General features: G+C 47.3%; 1 protein-coding gene across 5 annotated transcripts in view; it reads right to left on the bottom strand.

Moving 5' to 3' along the window:
* Positions 1-15,984, bottom strand: part of SNX29 (sorting nexin 29) — a 551,964-nt gene that overhangs the window by 340,442 nt on the left and 195,538 nt on the right. For all 5 annotated transcript variants that reach the window (XM_033428786.2, XM_004270168.4, XM_033428787.2 and 2 more), the window contains one exon: positions 8,464-8,546. In XM_033428786.2, the coding sequence (XP_033284677.1) occupies positions 8,464-8,546 (83 nt within the window). The remainder of the gene's footprint in view (positions 1-8,463; positions 8,547-15,984) is intronic.

Here is a 15,984-nt window from a genome sequence, read left to right as displayed (position 1 = left end):
CAAGTGGCCAAGCACTGGGATTTTTTAGAACTCCCCAGGTGACTGAATATGGAGCCAAGATTGAGAAGCACTGCTCCTCGTGGGGGAAGATGGAAGAGTGGTTTATAAGGAAACTAGTGGGGAAGAGCTCTCTCTTCAGTTGGGTTGCTCGGAAGATTAAACCAAGAGCTGCTGGCAGCTTTCTGCCAGCATAAGAACACCTGCCTGAAAATGGAGCCAACACATGGGGGGCGGGTGTAAAGCTGGGGCACACCAGCTCACAGGAGCCCAGTGCATTACCTCTTCCCAACTCTGCATTCAGTGACATCGTGTTGACAGCTTGAAATCAGCCACAGTGTAGCACCGCCACCATGGACATCAGCAAGCACTTTAAATCAGAGCCTTCTTCCCTTAGAGAGCTAGCTGTTAAACATTCACCAGCACCACACTGCCAATATTTGTGGGCGAGGGGGAAGGGAGACAGAGTTGAGAAATGAAAAAAATCAAAAACAAAAAATCCTCCTAATGATATTATTTGAGCCCCTGGATCAAGCTATTCCTGAAGACAGGCACTCCTGGAATTCCATTGTTTTCATTTAAAACAGATTGAATTGGACTTTATGACTCTTGTAGTCAAAAGATCTCTGAATGACGAAACCCTGGAAGAGTCAAAGTCATGTGCTAACTGCAGTCACAAGGAGCCAAAACTATGTGATCAGAAGAATCTGGTTGGAGGCACAACTGAAGGAAGCGGTTACACAGGGTACAGCACATTATCTGTAGCCCTAGAATGAAGACCCGTGACCTCGCCCACTGCTGAGCTCTCCCTGGCTGCCATGGGTTTTCAATCACCTAAATGCCAGGAGGCCAGGTCCTACAATAGCTCCTCTTGGATTTCTGTTCATTCATGTTATAAATTTTTTTTTTTTTTTTTTGCGGTACACGGGCCTCTCACTGTTGTGGCCTCTCCCGTTGCGGAGCACAGGCTCCGGACGCGCAGGCTCAGCGGCCACGGCTCACAGACCCAGCCGCTCCGCGGCATGTGGGATCTTCTCGGACCGGTGCACGAACCCGCGTCCCCTGCATCGGCAGGCGGACTCTCAATCACTGCACCACCAGGGAAGCCCCATGTTATAAACTTTTATGGAGCACATCCCTTGGGTCAAGCACTGTGCAAGGCACTGTGAACACAGCCGGGAAGAACAACAGGTAAGGTCCCTGCTCCTGTGGACTGTACACTGCAGGGTGGAACACAGACAGTGAACAAGGAAGGGAATAAACAACCAGATACTGTGAGGTACTGATAAAGGTTCTGTGATGAAGATAAAGGAAGTAATGGAACAAAGAAAGAAGGAGAGGCAGGGAGGTCAGAGGAGTTGACATCTGAACGGAAACTGCCTCACAAGGCAGAATCAGCCATTCAGAGATTGGGGGAGAAGCTTTCCAGCAGAAGGACAGCAAGTGCAAAGGCCCTGATGTATTACTTAGTCAAGCCCGGTGTGGCCGGGGCCGAGAGAGGGAACAAGAGGGTGAGGGGAGGTGGGGCTGGAAAGTAGGAAAGAGCCAGATCACACCAAGTACCGCAAGCCATGGTCAGAAAGTCTGGACTGAGTTTTAAACAGCAGAGTGATGAGATCTTATCAGTGTTTCCACGAGGTCCCACGCTTATCCCACTAGAACCAGACACAGACACATACACACAAGACTCATGACCTTGCTTTCCTTGCAACCAAAGCAGCCTGCCTCAAACAAAGACATCTCTACCTCTGTGCACACAGCAGGCAAGAACGTGCGGCCACCCAAGGGGAGGCGCCAACACCTGCGGTGACTGAGACTGAAGGACAAAAGGGTACACAGCACCGCACGCACCCTTGAAACATGCCAGCTCCAGGGATCCTCTCGCCCATGACCGTCCATCTTCACAGAATTAGGCTTCTCAACTGTCCCTCCCCACTTTCTGGGAGCCCAGGGAAACTGAGACCCCGGGGAGGGCATGAGGCACAGGCAGCAGTGGAGTGGGCATCAGTGGGCATGACACACGCAGGCAGAGACATGACACGGGAGACAGGCTGATGACTTCCTTTTTTTGTTTCTTTTTTTTCTTAGAGTAAATTTTTAAAACTGTTCCCAAGCCTCCCTCATCTGTCAAGTTCCTCCCACTGGATCTCCTACCCTCACTGCCAATTACTCTGATTGCCACCAGCAACAGGCCATTTCTTCTCCCTCTGCCCCTGAGCCTACGGCAGATGAATTAAAGGGCGATGCCGACAAGCACCTGCAGTGTTAAAATCCATCACCACGGAACAGGACTGCGGTGGCCGGGACAGGTGATGCCAGTGGAGTGGACCTAATGCGACGGAGGGCGGCCGGGAGGAAGGGCCTCGCACCACAGAGACAGACACTGTGGATCGGGAAAGACTCCAGAGAAATAACAGTGCTTCATGAAGACAGAATGGACTCTGCACCCAGTAAAGAGCTAATTTTTTGCCGTGGAGCATACGAGCTTTGTTAACCCAACTCAAGCTCAAAAACAGGGGCAGGGGAGGTTGGTGAATTACTGCTCCTGTTAATAGTACGTTCAGGGCTGAACAGTCACGCCAGGCACTGCTGGATTCAGGGGCTCGAAGGACACGATCAGCCCCTGATTCCTCTCTGCCTCTCAGCCCAGCTTCTCTCTCCGTGTGACGGCCTCATGCCCAGGCTCCACCTGGAGACAAGGTAACCACAGTGGCCCCAGCCTTCCAGGCCCAACAGGAAAGAAAGAACTCTTGACAGCCTAGTAGAGTCCCGAGACCCGGCTGGAGCCAGTCAGCTGAGGTCAAGTGCAGAATGGAGGGTGGAGCCTCACCTACCTCACTGGGCTGACCCTGAGCGAGGACGCTGGTCTGATGAAAACTGGAGCACGTGAGACCTGACACCGCGAGGCCGCAGATGTCCACTGTGCACAGGCAGATGGGAGACGCAACCAGAGCCGTGTGACAAGGGCAGACTCATGTGCTTCTGGAATCCCACGTTCGGCTGTCCCTGGTAGGAGAACCTCTTCCTTAATACAGAGAGCAAGCTCCAACTCACAGGCAAATGCTCCTTGGGAGAGCCTGGGAGAAGCCCAACATGCAGCAAAGCATTCATGAGAATAGCCCCACCCCTGCCGCGGGACACTCAGAGAACCCAGACTCCCCAGCTGCACACGCAACAATGACCACACCCAAACAGTAACACCAAGGGTCCACCGGGCAGTAAGGTCACAACCATACAGCTCTGGAGGCTTCGTCTCCAATGTCCAGAGCTGGCTGGTGACAGGAATCATCCACCAGGGCTGACACAAGTGACCCCCGGGTGGGGTGAGTGTGACCTGGGACAAGGACTTCCCCGTCTTGGCCAAATACACCTTGCACAAAGGGGTGTGGCAGAGGAGTGGTGTGCTTTCCTGTCCCAGATGTGGCTGCAAATCAAAGACCACAGCTCTCCCTTGAGGTCCCAAGTTTGTCCACCAGGTGACCTTTGACCAAGAAAACCAACCTTCAAGACATCAACCTCCCACCACAAGCTCCACAAGATGATTAGATGATCCCCATGTCCATCCAGGCAATACCTCAACTTAACTGAATATTTATATGAGCTCCCTATGGCTGCTGTAACAAGTTACCATAAACTTAGTGGCTTAAAATAACACAGATTTACTATCTTGAAGTTCAGGGAGTCAGAAGGCTCAAATGGGTCCTATAAGCTAGACTCAAGGTGTCAGCAGGACTGCATTCCTTCTAGAGGCTCTAGGGGAGAACCTGTTTCCTTGTCTTTTCCAGTTCCTGGAGGATGCCCGCATTCCCTGGCTTGTGGACCCTCCTTTATCTTCAAAGTGCATCACTCCTACCTCTGCTCCTGTTGTCACTCCTTCTCCCTCTCCAACCCTCCTGCCTTTCTCTTAGAAGGGCCCTTGTGATTACACTGGGGCCGTGTGGATAAACCAGGATAATCTCTCCATGTCAAGATTCTTAATCACATCCGAAAAGTCCCTTTTGCCATGTAAGGGGGTATATTCACAGATTCTGGGGATCACGACATGGACATCTTTGGAGGACCAACATTCTGTCCACCACAGCATTTTCTAGATCCCAGCATGTTATCTGAATTACACCTCTTAACAGCTAATCCCCACAACAACAAGCTATAAAGTATATACTATTTTAATAAATCCTAATTTTACAATTGTTCAAAGGGGCCAGGAGAGGTAAAGTGAGATAGTAAAAATAGTAATAATAATAATTATAACATTTATTGAGTGGCTACTACATATCAGACATTATTCTAAAGGCTTTCCATGTACTCATCTCATCTTCCCAAAACCCTATAAGGAAGGTACTATTACAATTCCCCTTTTACAGAGGAAGAAACTGGGGCACAGAAAGTTACATGGCCTCTAAGTCAGTAGCCCTGGGCAGTGCTCAGTGTCTTTGGCACAGAGGTCATTCATTCACTAACATCCATCATGACGTGCAAGAAGAGTGTAGAATGCACAGTGTTTCCCAGACGTTTTGGCCGTGACTACCTTTTTCATGGGGACATGTACAGGGAATAGGATGAAGTGACCCCCTTGGAGAACAGTCGCAGCTACAGGTGAAATAAGCCTTCCTTCCATTGACACAGCCTTTCTCCAGATGGACAGGTGTAATGGAGGAGGTGTCCACTCACTGACCCACACTCCTGCCCCAGCCCCACTGCCCTGGCCTCTCCCTCAGGAGGCACCAGCAGCTGCGGTCATCACAGCTCTTAGCGAAGGGCCCCCACCTTGGGCCATGTTTCCATGGGGAAACATCCATCATAATATGCTCTGGGCCTCACTCCCCACCTCCTACCCGACTGGTGAGATCCTGAATCAAATGGAGATGATGTATTAAAAAGGGAAACAGCTCCACGGACTGTCTTCCCTCTTGGTCCCCGCTGGGTGAGTGTAATTCTGCAGATCCAACAATGCCTCACAGTGGGGGTCCCTGGGTCTACACCTGGGAGGCAATGTATTGGGGAGTGTGATTCTGGCTTCAGGTCAAGCTGGAGTTTCCAATCAACTGACAGTAATAAAAATGTTATTTTGGGGGCTTCCCTGGTGGCGCAGTGGTTGAGAGTCTGCCTGCCGATGCGGGGGACGCGGGTTCAAGCCCTGGTCTGGGAAGATCCCACATGCCGCGGAGCAACTAGGCCTGTGAGCCACAACTACTGAGCCTGCGCGTCTGGAGCCTGTGCTCCGCAACAAGAGAGGCCGCGACAGTGAGAGGCCCACGCACTGCGATGAAGAGTGGCCCCCGCTCGCCGCAACTAGAGAAAGCCCACGCACAGAAACGAAGACCCAACGCAGCCAAAAATAAATAAACACAATTTTTTTTAAAAAAATGTTATTTTGATCACTTTTTGTCTGATTCCTACATCGGTGTTTCATAGAGAATTTGGGGGGAAAGAATAGCCATGATTAATTATAACCTCAGAACTGAAACAAAGTTACCTACTAACCTCTTAAAGTTTGTCAACAGTCTATTCTAAAGGTCCATTTTAAGCTGATTTTTTTTCTTAATCCTGAAGGCACTTCCCACAACAACTATGAATATAATGATCCCAATATAGCCCTCAGCCATCTATTCAGCCCTGAAGGCATTTGGGGCTTAAATGACTTTTCACTCTTTCCCCTACTGATGACCTCAGTTTCATAAACCATCTGTCATCCAAAAGACAGAAAAATCTTTATCCTCAAACTAAAAGGTTTCTTTCGTGGAAAATGCATTCTGAATTCCCACCTGAATTTGGGAAGCTAGTACACATCTCTATGTCCACCTAACGTCAGGAGCCAAGGAAATCCTGGATCAGAAAGAAAGGACTCTCCCTCTCCAACCTCTCCCTGCCCCTGCTCTTCCAACTCCCCAGAAACCCCAAGCCCCCCCTAGCCTGGCCAGGACACCCCAAGCTACCAAAGCCTGACGAGGGCACCCCAAGGCACCCCAACCTGGCCAGGGCACATACTCAATAGTTTGCAACAAACTGAGTCAGCATCTGGCTGGGGTTGAGGAATGAGCCCCAATTCCTTTGAGTAGTAGATGACACACTTAAAAATTAGGTGAAAGCTCTGGAAAGGCCAGAGTGCAATTTTTGAAAGCATGCCTTTTAATGAGGCTGCTTCCTAGTGTCTGGCATACAGCTGGTGCTCACGAATATTACTTAAGTGGAAGAAGGAATAAACTGCAGGACTTAAACAAGCAAACGCAGGGCATCGGTCAGTATGTGCCTGCATCTGAGGGCTTTCATAAAGACCTCCCACTAAGGATGACTCACAGATAAAGTAAATGTTCCTAAACGACCCAGGAAGAAACCGAGGGGTAAGGGACAGCAAAGAAATAGCAAAATGTGCTTCACTGTCTCTGCTCTGTTCCATTTAAGGGCTATCTCATACCTAGCTTTGGCTCAGAGCATTCAGGCTGGGTCTTAGGAAAAGGGACTCTGGCTGCCGTGAGAAACCATTCTGTACGCTGTAGGTTCTGTGTACCCGTTTTGGGGGGACTCACTCCAAAAATGCTCCTACTCAGAAATGTACTTTATAGTATTGTGGGTTTTAAACCAAATGCAAGCCCAGTGGTGCTTCCCACACCCTCTGGTTTAACTTTCTTACTGCATCAAATCAAAGCTCTGTGTGGGTAGAGTGTAGATTTCTCAAAAGGTGATGGCGTGGTCCACGGATCAGCTGCAGGAGAGTCACGTATCTCGACGTGCGAATCTAGAGCCTCCACCCAGATCTCCTGAGAAGCATATTTAATAGGCGCCCCAGGAAAAGCCTCTGCACGCTAGTTTAAGAACTTCATAAGGCAAAGAAGAGGGATTTGGAAGAAATAACCCAAGTTCATTTCCACCCCAGATCCATGCACAAGCCCCCTTAAGCTCTCCTGAGCCTCCAATAATGAATTTTTTTAAATAGAGGGAAAATACCTACTCATCACAGCGCTACTGAATCAAATGTGAATATACCTGAACTTGCTTGGAAAGGGTAAAGGGCTAAACATATACTATTCATTTGAAACATACAGTGAATGGAATGAATGACTGTAAAAGCCAGGTGCTGGGGGAACAAAGCTGAGAAGAAGTGAAAAGGCAGAAGGCCAGGCAGACATAACTCCACGTAATGAGATGGGTTCCGGGAGACACGAGCAGTATCTGTATGAAGAGGGTGATGAGCCCTCACGTCAAGACACGGTTAACTCTGCAATGGAAACCCCCAGACCGGTAACTGTTACAGACCCAGCAGGAATGTTATCCAAAAAAAAAAAAAAAATCAACATGTTGAACCTGATCGAGCACAAAAGCTCCAAAGAAAATTCAAGTCTTTATGATATTGCTACGCAAGCCAAATCCAGACTCTGATCTTATCTCTCTCTCTCTGACACAGAAAAATAACTACCATTGACTGAGCACCAACTATACACCGGGCGCCATACTAGAAGCTTTGCAGTCATTGTTTCAGAAAATCCCACAACAGCCCTCGTGACATTGGTGTCATTTCCTCTTACACTGGTGTGGCGTTTCCTCTTCCAGATGGCAAAGTAACTCCAAGAGGTCAAGTCATGGAGGGTGCACCTGAAGTCAAATCCAGGTCTGGTTGACTCCCAAGACCTGTGAGCGTGGAGCATCCACCTCTCTGTTAAAATGTCCACACTCTGAGAGCTCATTTTTAAGAAAATCTTGTAATGGTCAGTTGGTTGAAGTTTGCAAGACCCTTGAGCCAAAGTTAATTAACTATCCCTTCTTCAGGCTGACCTGAGAAACATTTTAGTAGAGGCATGACAGTTAAAGTGCAGGCAAACCGCACAGGGAGGAAGCATATAGCACTACTTTATTTAGTGAGATCTTGGTCAAACGATCATTTTTCTATCTACCTGTATTTCTGATTAAGAGTATTAATAATAATAGCTAAAATCTACTCAGTACTCACTCTAAGTAGGCATTATGCTAAGATGTCTACATGGACTGCCTCGTGAGGTAGGCACTGTCAACTAACCTCATTCTACAGATGAGAAAACTGAGGTACACAGAGATTAAGAAATTTAACCAGAGCTGGGGTTGGCGCCTGATCAGCCTAAGTCCATAGCTCTGATTCTCCGCCACTCTGGCGTTCTGTTGCTTTCACCCCTGGCCTGATGTGACTCAATCGTGCTGAAGGTTCACTACCTTGCAAATGTTTCAAGACTCTAGACATAAAACTCCCTAAGTACACAAACTCATACAGTATTGCTAATAATCTGGCAAGTAAGTCTTATAATATTATGCGTTTAGCAAGAATACAGAGCCGGGTTTTCCATTTAATTGATTTTCTGGAACCCTAGCCAGCCCCGTTCTTCTAATTCATCTGCACGTGCACTCATCCCATGCTGAGTGTCTGCTATGCCAGGCACAGGGGCGATGAAGATGAAAAGGTGTGGCCCCCTCCCCACCCAGGCTCCGTCTGCCCCTCACCTTCAGCTGTTTGACCTTCTCTTTTCAGCATCTGGACAGCTCCCACGTATTTCTTCAGTTGGACTTTGAGCACCTCGTTTTCTCTGCAGGTACAAGAACGTTAGAAAAGTATATTTAAAAATTGGCAACTTAGACCCAAGAAAGGAGGAGAATCTGTGTAAAGAAAAATACACAATGTGCATCTTATAAATATTAATATATTCTCTGTTTTAGAGATCACCGCTGGAAAAGACTATGTTAGCAAAGGCACGTTTGCAGAATGCCTTCGAGAACTGTTCATTCGTGATGGAAATAAGCATTAATTGGCTGCGGTGCCCACAGATTCAGGATGCTGACATGTGTTGCCCTCGGGCTATTTGAATCAATCTGTTAGAGGCCTGTTCTGTGCCAGGCACTCTGTAGTATCCTCTCCATTTACAGAAGCACATAATAGGTACTGTTTACTTGGGGAACACTCAGTATTTTTATTAACTACTACATGTACTGAAAACTTCCCATTCGCCAGGCATCACGTGAAGTCTTTATGTATCTCATTTAATCCTTCCAAGATATATATTATCACAACACCCACTTTACAGATGAGGAAAGTGAGGTATAATGAGAAGCAGCTGACCAACTCCAGCAGCACCCCATGTAAGACTGCAGAATGAAACATGGAACTCAGGCGATGACAAGACCCCACTCTACTAAATTCACTCCCAGGTACCCCAGCTGCAGAACAGGACATGAGGGTCAGAGAGAAAACTACCATTTTTTGAGTATTTACCCACATAGCTCAGACTTTACACATGTGACCTCACTGAATCAAGCACACGTGTATTCATTCACCCATTCTTCATTCGATGGTAACACTGAATAATGTTAAGTACCTAATGATATGTCAGGCACAATGACCCTGTAGAATTCTCCTCATTTTGCAGGAGAGGAACTGGGGCATGGAAAAGGTCACATGGCCAATGCCAAGGTCATACGTAAGGCTCACGGCCCGGACACAAGCCCAGGTCTCTCTGCCTTCCCTGTCTCTTTTGGGATTCAGAACTGGTTTCTCACTGGCTACCCCAGAGACAGGTGCCTCTTCCACATCTTCTCTTCCTGCTCCTCCCCCAACAAGGTCTTGAGCCTGTGTGCTCTTACACATGCTGGAATATTTCCTCACAAAGAAAAGAGCTTTAAGATTGGGTGTCTTTTATGATTATAAAAAATAAAACGCTCATTGCAAAATACTCAAACCATCAGAACACATTTAAGAAGAAATGTAAAAAATCCACTAAAAATTCAACACCTTGAAGTAAACCCCACTATCATTTTTCTATCTGTCCTATGAGCTCCCTCTCCAGGCATGCACACACATACACACACACACTGTATATAATTATTCACAGATGAAACACCTTTCACACTCTTCTAAATTTTTTTGTTTGAAGTCTTTTTTCCTTTGTTTACTGTCACACTCATCCTTCCCCATGGTAACCAACGTTAAAAACCTGGTACACACATTTCACGCCTCCTCCATGCTCACAGTCACTACAAACCTGGTACACTTAAACAGAGTTTACTTTATGAAACCAGACCCTACTATAAATTTTTCTGCTACTGGCTTGTCTCATTTAACAATTCACCATGGTAAGCTTCTGACTCCGTCTATTTATGGATGGAGATGCCATTCCTTGGTACGAATATGCCACACATTTGCTCAGTGGAAAAACTGCAGACTGCCCATCACAGGTTCTGTCTGTCTTCGATGCACCTGACTATACCTCAGCCCACAGAGACAGCACTTTGTTTGTATTTTGCTTTTCTGCCCTGTATTTGTCAGAAAGAACGTAAGTACCAACTGCAGACACTACCATATACTTAGGTGTCGCCTGAGATCTGTGCATTCATCTCAGAAGCTTGAGAGAAAGTAAAACATGGAGTCCCTTAATTATCGCCCTCCTCCTAGATAGCCTGTCACAGGTGTTTCTATCCGTGGCCGCACTTTCTCTGTGATACGAAGAGTGAACGTCTGAAGCCAAACAACTAACAAGTCTTGAGAAGGTTTGTGGGAGGGAAAACACTCCCTGATGGACGTGCTGGTACAGCTGGTTTTCTTGGATCCCGTAAGCCGGATCTTGTCATTCATCCCAACCTACTGCTAATCCCCACATGTGAATTCCAGGCACATAGTACCTTAAAACAAGGGAGAGAAAGCAACTGATGTGCATTTCTGTATGGCCTAATTTAACAACGGTTCATGCAGAATGTTGTCCGAGAGGCAGAAGAGGCAGGATCATTCAGGCAGACTGACAGGTGGGTCGTGTCCGTGTCTGGCTGCCAGGTCTCAGCTCGTTTGCCCACACCATCCAGGCCCACCCTCAGCTGCCTAGTTCACCTTCAACTCTGTAGCCAGCACTAAGGTATTCAAGTGGCTGCTTTTCTTCTGGTGTGGAGCCATCTTTTAATAGCATCTTACGACTTTCTAAACATCAGACCTAACAGATAAAGACCAAAAACTTTAATACAAATCCAACTTCCAACGAAATGACGGGACGTCATGGAGAATATACCATGGACGGACATCGTTAGGAACATAAATTCATCCCAGCCAACTTTGTGCCAATGAACTTGTTTGCCTTTTATGGGAAATGAACTTTCAGGTCAGTAGAACTGCTCCTGACTCAAAACACCTGGAGGGTACACTGACCGCCCCAGAGAGGCAACTAGCTCCTGACCCCAGGCAAGATGAGGCCTTTTATGTTTTAATTTTTATTTTGAAGTAATTATAGATTCAGAAAGTTGGAAAGATATTACTGAGAGATCCTGTATACCCTTGGCCCAGCCTCCCCCAATGGTTACATCTTCCATAACTACAGTCCGATGGCAAATCCAGGACTCCGACACGGTCACATCGTGTGTGTAGTTCTATCCAGCCTGGTATTTTAACTGATGGTCATAACAATCTGCGATGGGATACAGACTCAGATGACCAAAGCAGGCAGAGAGATGAGGACCATGAGGAACGCAAACCAGCCATAAGACAAGAGGGTCTAAGGGGTGGGAGCTGTGGCCAACCAGAGAGTTGTGGTCCCACCAAAAGGTATTTTTTAAAAACGAAACATGTTAATGGCCCAAGAAAATAATTCCCAGGCTCTGAACGACTAATTTGCAACCAGCAACAGGACTTTAATTTGTAGACAGAGGCCCGTATAGCATGTACCATTCCTGGCGATCAAGTAAGAACGCCATTTTATTTGCCACCTCATGATACAACAGGATGCGTCAGGAGTTAAGAGCATCCTGACTGTGAAAGGCCTCAGAAACCCTCCGAGCGTGTGAACGAGATAGGGATTGTGGCTGAGGCTCGTCCCAAAAGGGGTCTTCAACCCAGCACAAGTCACATCACGGGTGCCCGTCGGTCTGAACAGGCCAGAGGCAAGGTGAGCACAGCGGACCAAACTCTGCCCAGGGCCCCGAGGCATCAGCACCCACCACTGGCCCAGGGAGTCCGGCTTCAGAGCCTGGGTGCCTATCGTGTGTGTGTGTGTGTGTACGTGAGCACACACATGTGTGGTAAAGTGAGGGCCACAGAGCCCGGGAGGCTACGCACACAGGTGGGACTGACCAGACTCATCTCTGAGTGCAGTCACAGGGCTCTCACTTTTAACTTTTTTGGTTGCTGTTGTTCAGCTATGTTCTCTAATTGTCCATAACAAAATAATGTTTGAAAACAAAAGAATACTTTCATTGCCTAGAACTTTTCATTGCTAAGAGTGACGATGAGGCTGCTATGGGGCAGGGCCCCCCTCCGCCTGCTCCCTCTGGGGGGAGGCACCGTCCACCTCCACGAGCCTGGGAGGATGAGACCTCTGCGGGAGGCAGCACAGGTGGCTGCAGCCCCGTGGGCCAGATCTTAGGGCAACTCTCTCTTCTCCACTTCACGCGGTGTCGCCCTCCCCGGCTCTCGGGAGTACACAGCCCAGGTGATCACCCACGACACCTGGCTCCTTCTGCAACCAACAGAGTCTTTTAATCAAATCCTAACACTCCATCTGGAAAACCATCTAGAAAAGCTGGGGGAAGGAGTGCTTTGTTGAAAAGGAACTGTCAGTGCTCAGAACAGCTGGGCTCTCCCCAAGGATTTAGCCTTTCAGCCGCAATTTCCACATCTGCCTCAAAGGAGGATGTGGATGGGGGATGCCCTCAGCGACTGCTTTACAAGGCTGAAGATGAGAAAGCCATGGGGCGAGGGGGGATGGGGATGGGGTCCAGTCTTTATTTCGTGGCCCAGGCAACTGCGTGGGAATCCAGCCCCGCTAGGGAAGATAACCCTGCAGAAACGCCCCTCCCGCCGCCGCTTTAGTAATCATCCAGTTCTTTCAACTCTGAAGGGCAGTGGGATCCAACTTCCTCGCAGTTCAATGAAAGGAGAAAAAACGCCAAGAGAATGAACTAAAACAGAATCTCCCAAACATGGTACATGCCCGAGATCATTTAAGGGGTTCACAAAACTTTTTCTATTTTAACACTTAAGCATTTCTTCCGGTATGTTTTTTAAAAACCGATTTTCCATTAATGGCAGTGATATAAAGAATCCTTTGGAGGGGCTTCCCTGGTGGCGCAGTGGTTGAGAGTCCGCCTGCCGATGCAGGGGACACGGGTTCGTGCCCCGGTCCAGGAAGATCCCACATGCCGCGGAGCGGCTGGGCCCGTGAGCCATGGCCGCTGAGCCTGCGCGTCCGGAGCCTGTGCTCCGCAACGCGAGAGGCCACAACAGTGAAAGGCCGGCGTACCGCAAAAAAAAAAAAAAAAAAAAAAAGAATCCTTTGGAAAGAAATGTGAAGGCTTTCAAAAGTGAGTGGACTGAAAGACAAATATTAAGGAGTGAGTAACATGGGCGGTACACACGAAGACGGTACACGTGAAGGCACTGCACAGCGACAGATCTGAGGAAGAGAATCTTTGCTTTACATAAAATAAGGTTATAAGGAGAAGATATTTTCTTACAGTGTACTTCCCACACTGTATTCCCGGGGATGACAAACGGCTCTCAGGCAGGGACGGGAGAGTAGAGTTAAGTATGTTTAGGAAACGATGGCGCTAATCAACATTAGGAAAGTTCCCTCTCCCTCCCCCTCCTCCCCAGGGCTCCTCAAGCCTTTAATGTATTTATGTACACTGACCACCTACTAACTCCTCAAACCTCACAGTTTGTGAAATGCTGCATTTTCACCTTGGGCACAGCCCTCTGTGAGCGGGAGAGAAATCTCGGTGGAAAAGAACCACATCTATGTTAGAAAAACACTGCCCACGTGGACTGTGGCAGAGGTGGGCATTTGAGATGTTTATACCTCCTTGAAATCCCTCTGTGTGAGTTAAGAAGTGAGAAGCAGTTCAGTGCCAAGACCTCCTACGGGTAAAACTGGGGCCTCATTCAAAACCTCCCTACATGTGTAATAGGAAATACGCTTTTCTACCCACAACACGAGAGTATCTGCCTCCGAGTGGGGCTCTGAATGTTCAAGATGTTGCAGACACAACGTGCTCTCGTTCAACCTGCATGGCAACTCTGCGAGAGTTATTACTCTCATTACACAGATGAAGGAACTGATGCTCAGAGAGGCTCAGCGGTCGATCAACGAATTCACGCAGCTATACAAGGCACGGCCACAATGTGCACTTAAGCATCTCCAAGCCCGTGCCTCCTTCCTCCTCCCCGCCACATACTTGGTCTCAGTGGATCATCAACAGCGCCTCACAAGGTTGGTTTTAACTGGGCTCATTTTGCAGATAGGAAAGCTGAGGCCCGCAGAGTGAAACAACATACACACACACCTGGGATTCCAACCCATGTCCTGTAACTCCAAAGTCTCTCGCTGGGTTCATATAAATTTAGGGAATTAAATGAACTGGATAAAGTTGAAAACTTAAAGCCTTGAAAGAGTCCACTGGGAAATGAGGGCGGATAAGCATGGGTCTGCAGAATCTCTCGGCTTCTCAGACTGCTGTGCAAATGTGAACGGGATTCTCCTGATCAGCAAGCTTTGTTCAGAGGTTAAGGAACTGTCCTGGGGTTACACAGCCTCTGCTGCCCATCAGCAGACATCTCACAAATGTAAGCAGTTGGTCCGAGGTGAGCTTTTTCCAAATATGAATCAACAGCCTCAAGAACTGTATACCTTTTGACCTAACAACTCCACTTCGAGAAAACTATGCCCAGGAAATAAGAAGGAGCAAAAGGCTCAAAACATAAACATGAGGGCTTCCCTGGTGGCGCAGTGATTGAGAGTCCACCTGCCGATGAAGAGGACACGGGTTCGTGCCCCGGTCCGGGAAAATCCCACATGCCGCGGAGCGGCTGGGCCCGTGAGCCATGGCCGCTGAGCCTGCGCATCCGGAGCCTGTGCTCCGCAACGGGAGAGGCCACAGCAGTGAGAGGCCCGCGTACCACAAAAAAAACAACAACAACAACAAAAACACATGAGGATGTTGTGAATGTTATCAGAAAGAAACTGGTTACAAATCAAATGTCTGACACGGGGGGAGTGAAGAGATAAATTATGGTGTATCCACCAGTAATAGGACACTATGAAGCTGCTGAAGTTGTGATGAATATGCATGTTAATTAACACAGATGAACATTTACAATACACCATTACATGAATGTGGCAGAGTACAAAGAAAGTGTATTTACTGTAACCCCTCACGTATATTTATTGGTATATGTTTGCGTTAGAAATATATATATACCACAATGTTAACAGGGCTTATTTCTGAACGATGAAATTAGGAGAAAAAAATTTAATATGCCGTCAACACACTTTACTAGCACACTAGAAAAAACAAGGTATGAAGAGTAAGGTCAGACTTACAGAAAACAAAAGCAACCCTACAGCTTAACATATACTTAGTGGTGAAAGACCGAATGTTTCCCCACGGGACTGAGAGCAAGCTAGAAAGTCTCTCTTGCCTCTCTCTCCTATTCAGCACACTACTGGAGGTTCTAACCAGTGAAATGAGGTTTCTTTTCAAAGGGCATGCAGAATGAAGGGAAAACTAAAACTGTCCCCACTGGCAGATGACCTGATTTCTTCAGAGAAAATTCCAAGAATCTACAAAAAAAAATCCTAGAATAAGTGACTTTTTCCAGGTCAAATATGGAAATTAATTGTATTTCTATATATTAACAATGGGCAATTAGAAAGCAATATTATAAAAAGAATCATTCATCATAGTTCCAAAAGATGAAATACACAGGTGTAAATACAACAAAACACGTGCAGGATCTGTACGCTGAAAACTGTAAAACACTGATGCAAGAAATCAAAACAGAACTACGTCGATGTAAATGCCAGGTTCACAGACTGTAAGACTCAAAATAGTTAAGATGTCAGCACACTGATCTATAGGTTGAATGCAAGTCCAGTAAAAATCCCAGCAGGGTATTTTATACATATACACTACCTGATTCTAAAATTCATATGGAAAGGCCAAAAAACAAAGTACAGTAGCCAAAGTCATCGTGAAATAGAAGCAAAATGTGAA

The sequence above is a fragment of the Orcinus orca genome, chromosome 16, assembly GCF_937001465.1.
Source record: "Orcinus orca chromosome 16, mOrcOrc1.1, whole genome shotgun sequence".
Taxonomy (NCBI): domain Eukaryota; kingdom Metazoa; phylum Chordata; class Mammalia; order Artiodactyla; family Delphinidae; genus Orcinus; species Orcinus orca.
The sequence above is the reverse complement of the archived record's forward strand: the minus strand, read 5'-3'. Positions and strand labels throughout refer to the sequence as shown.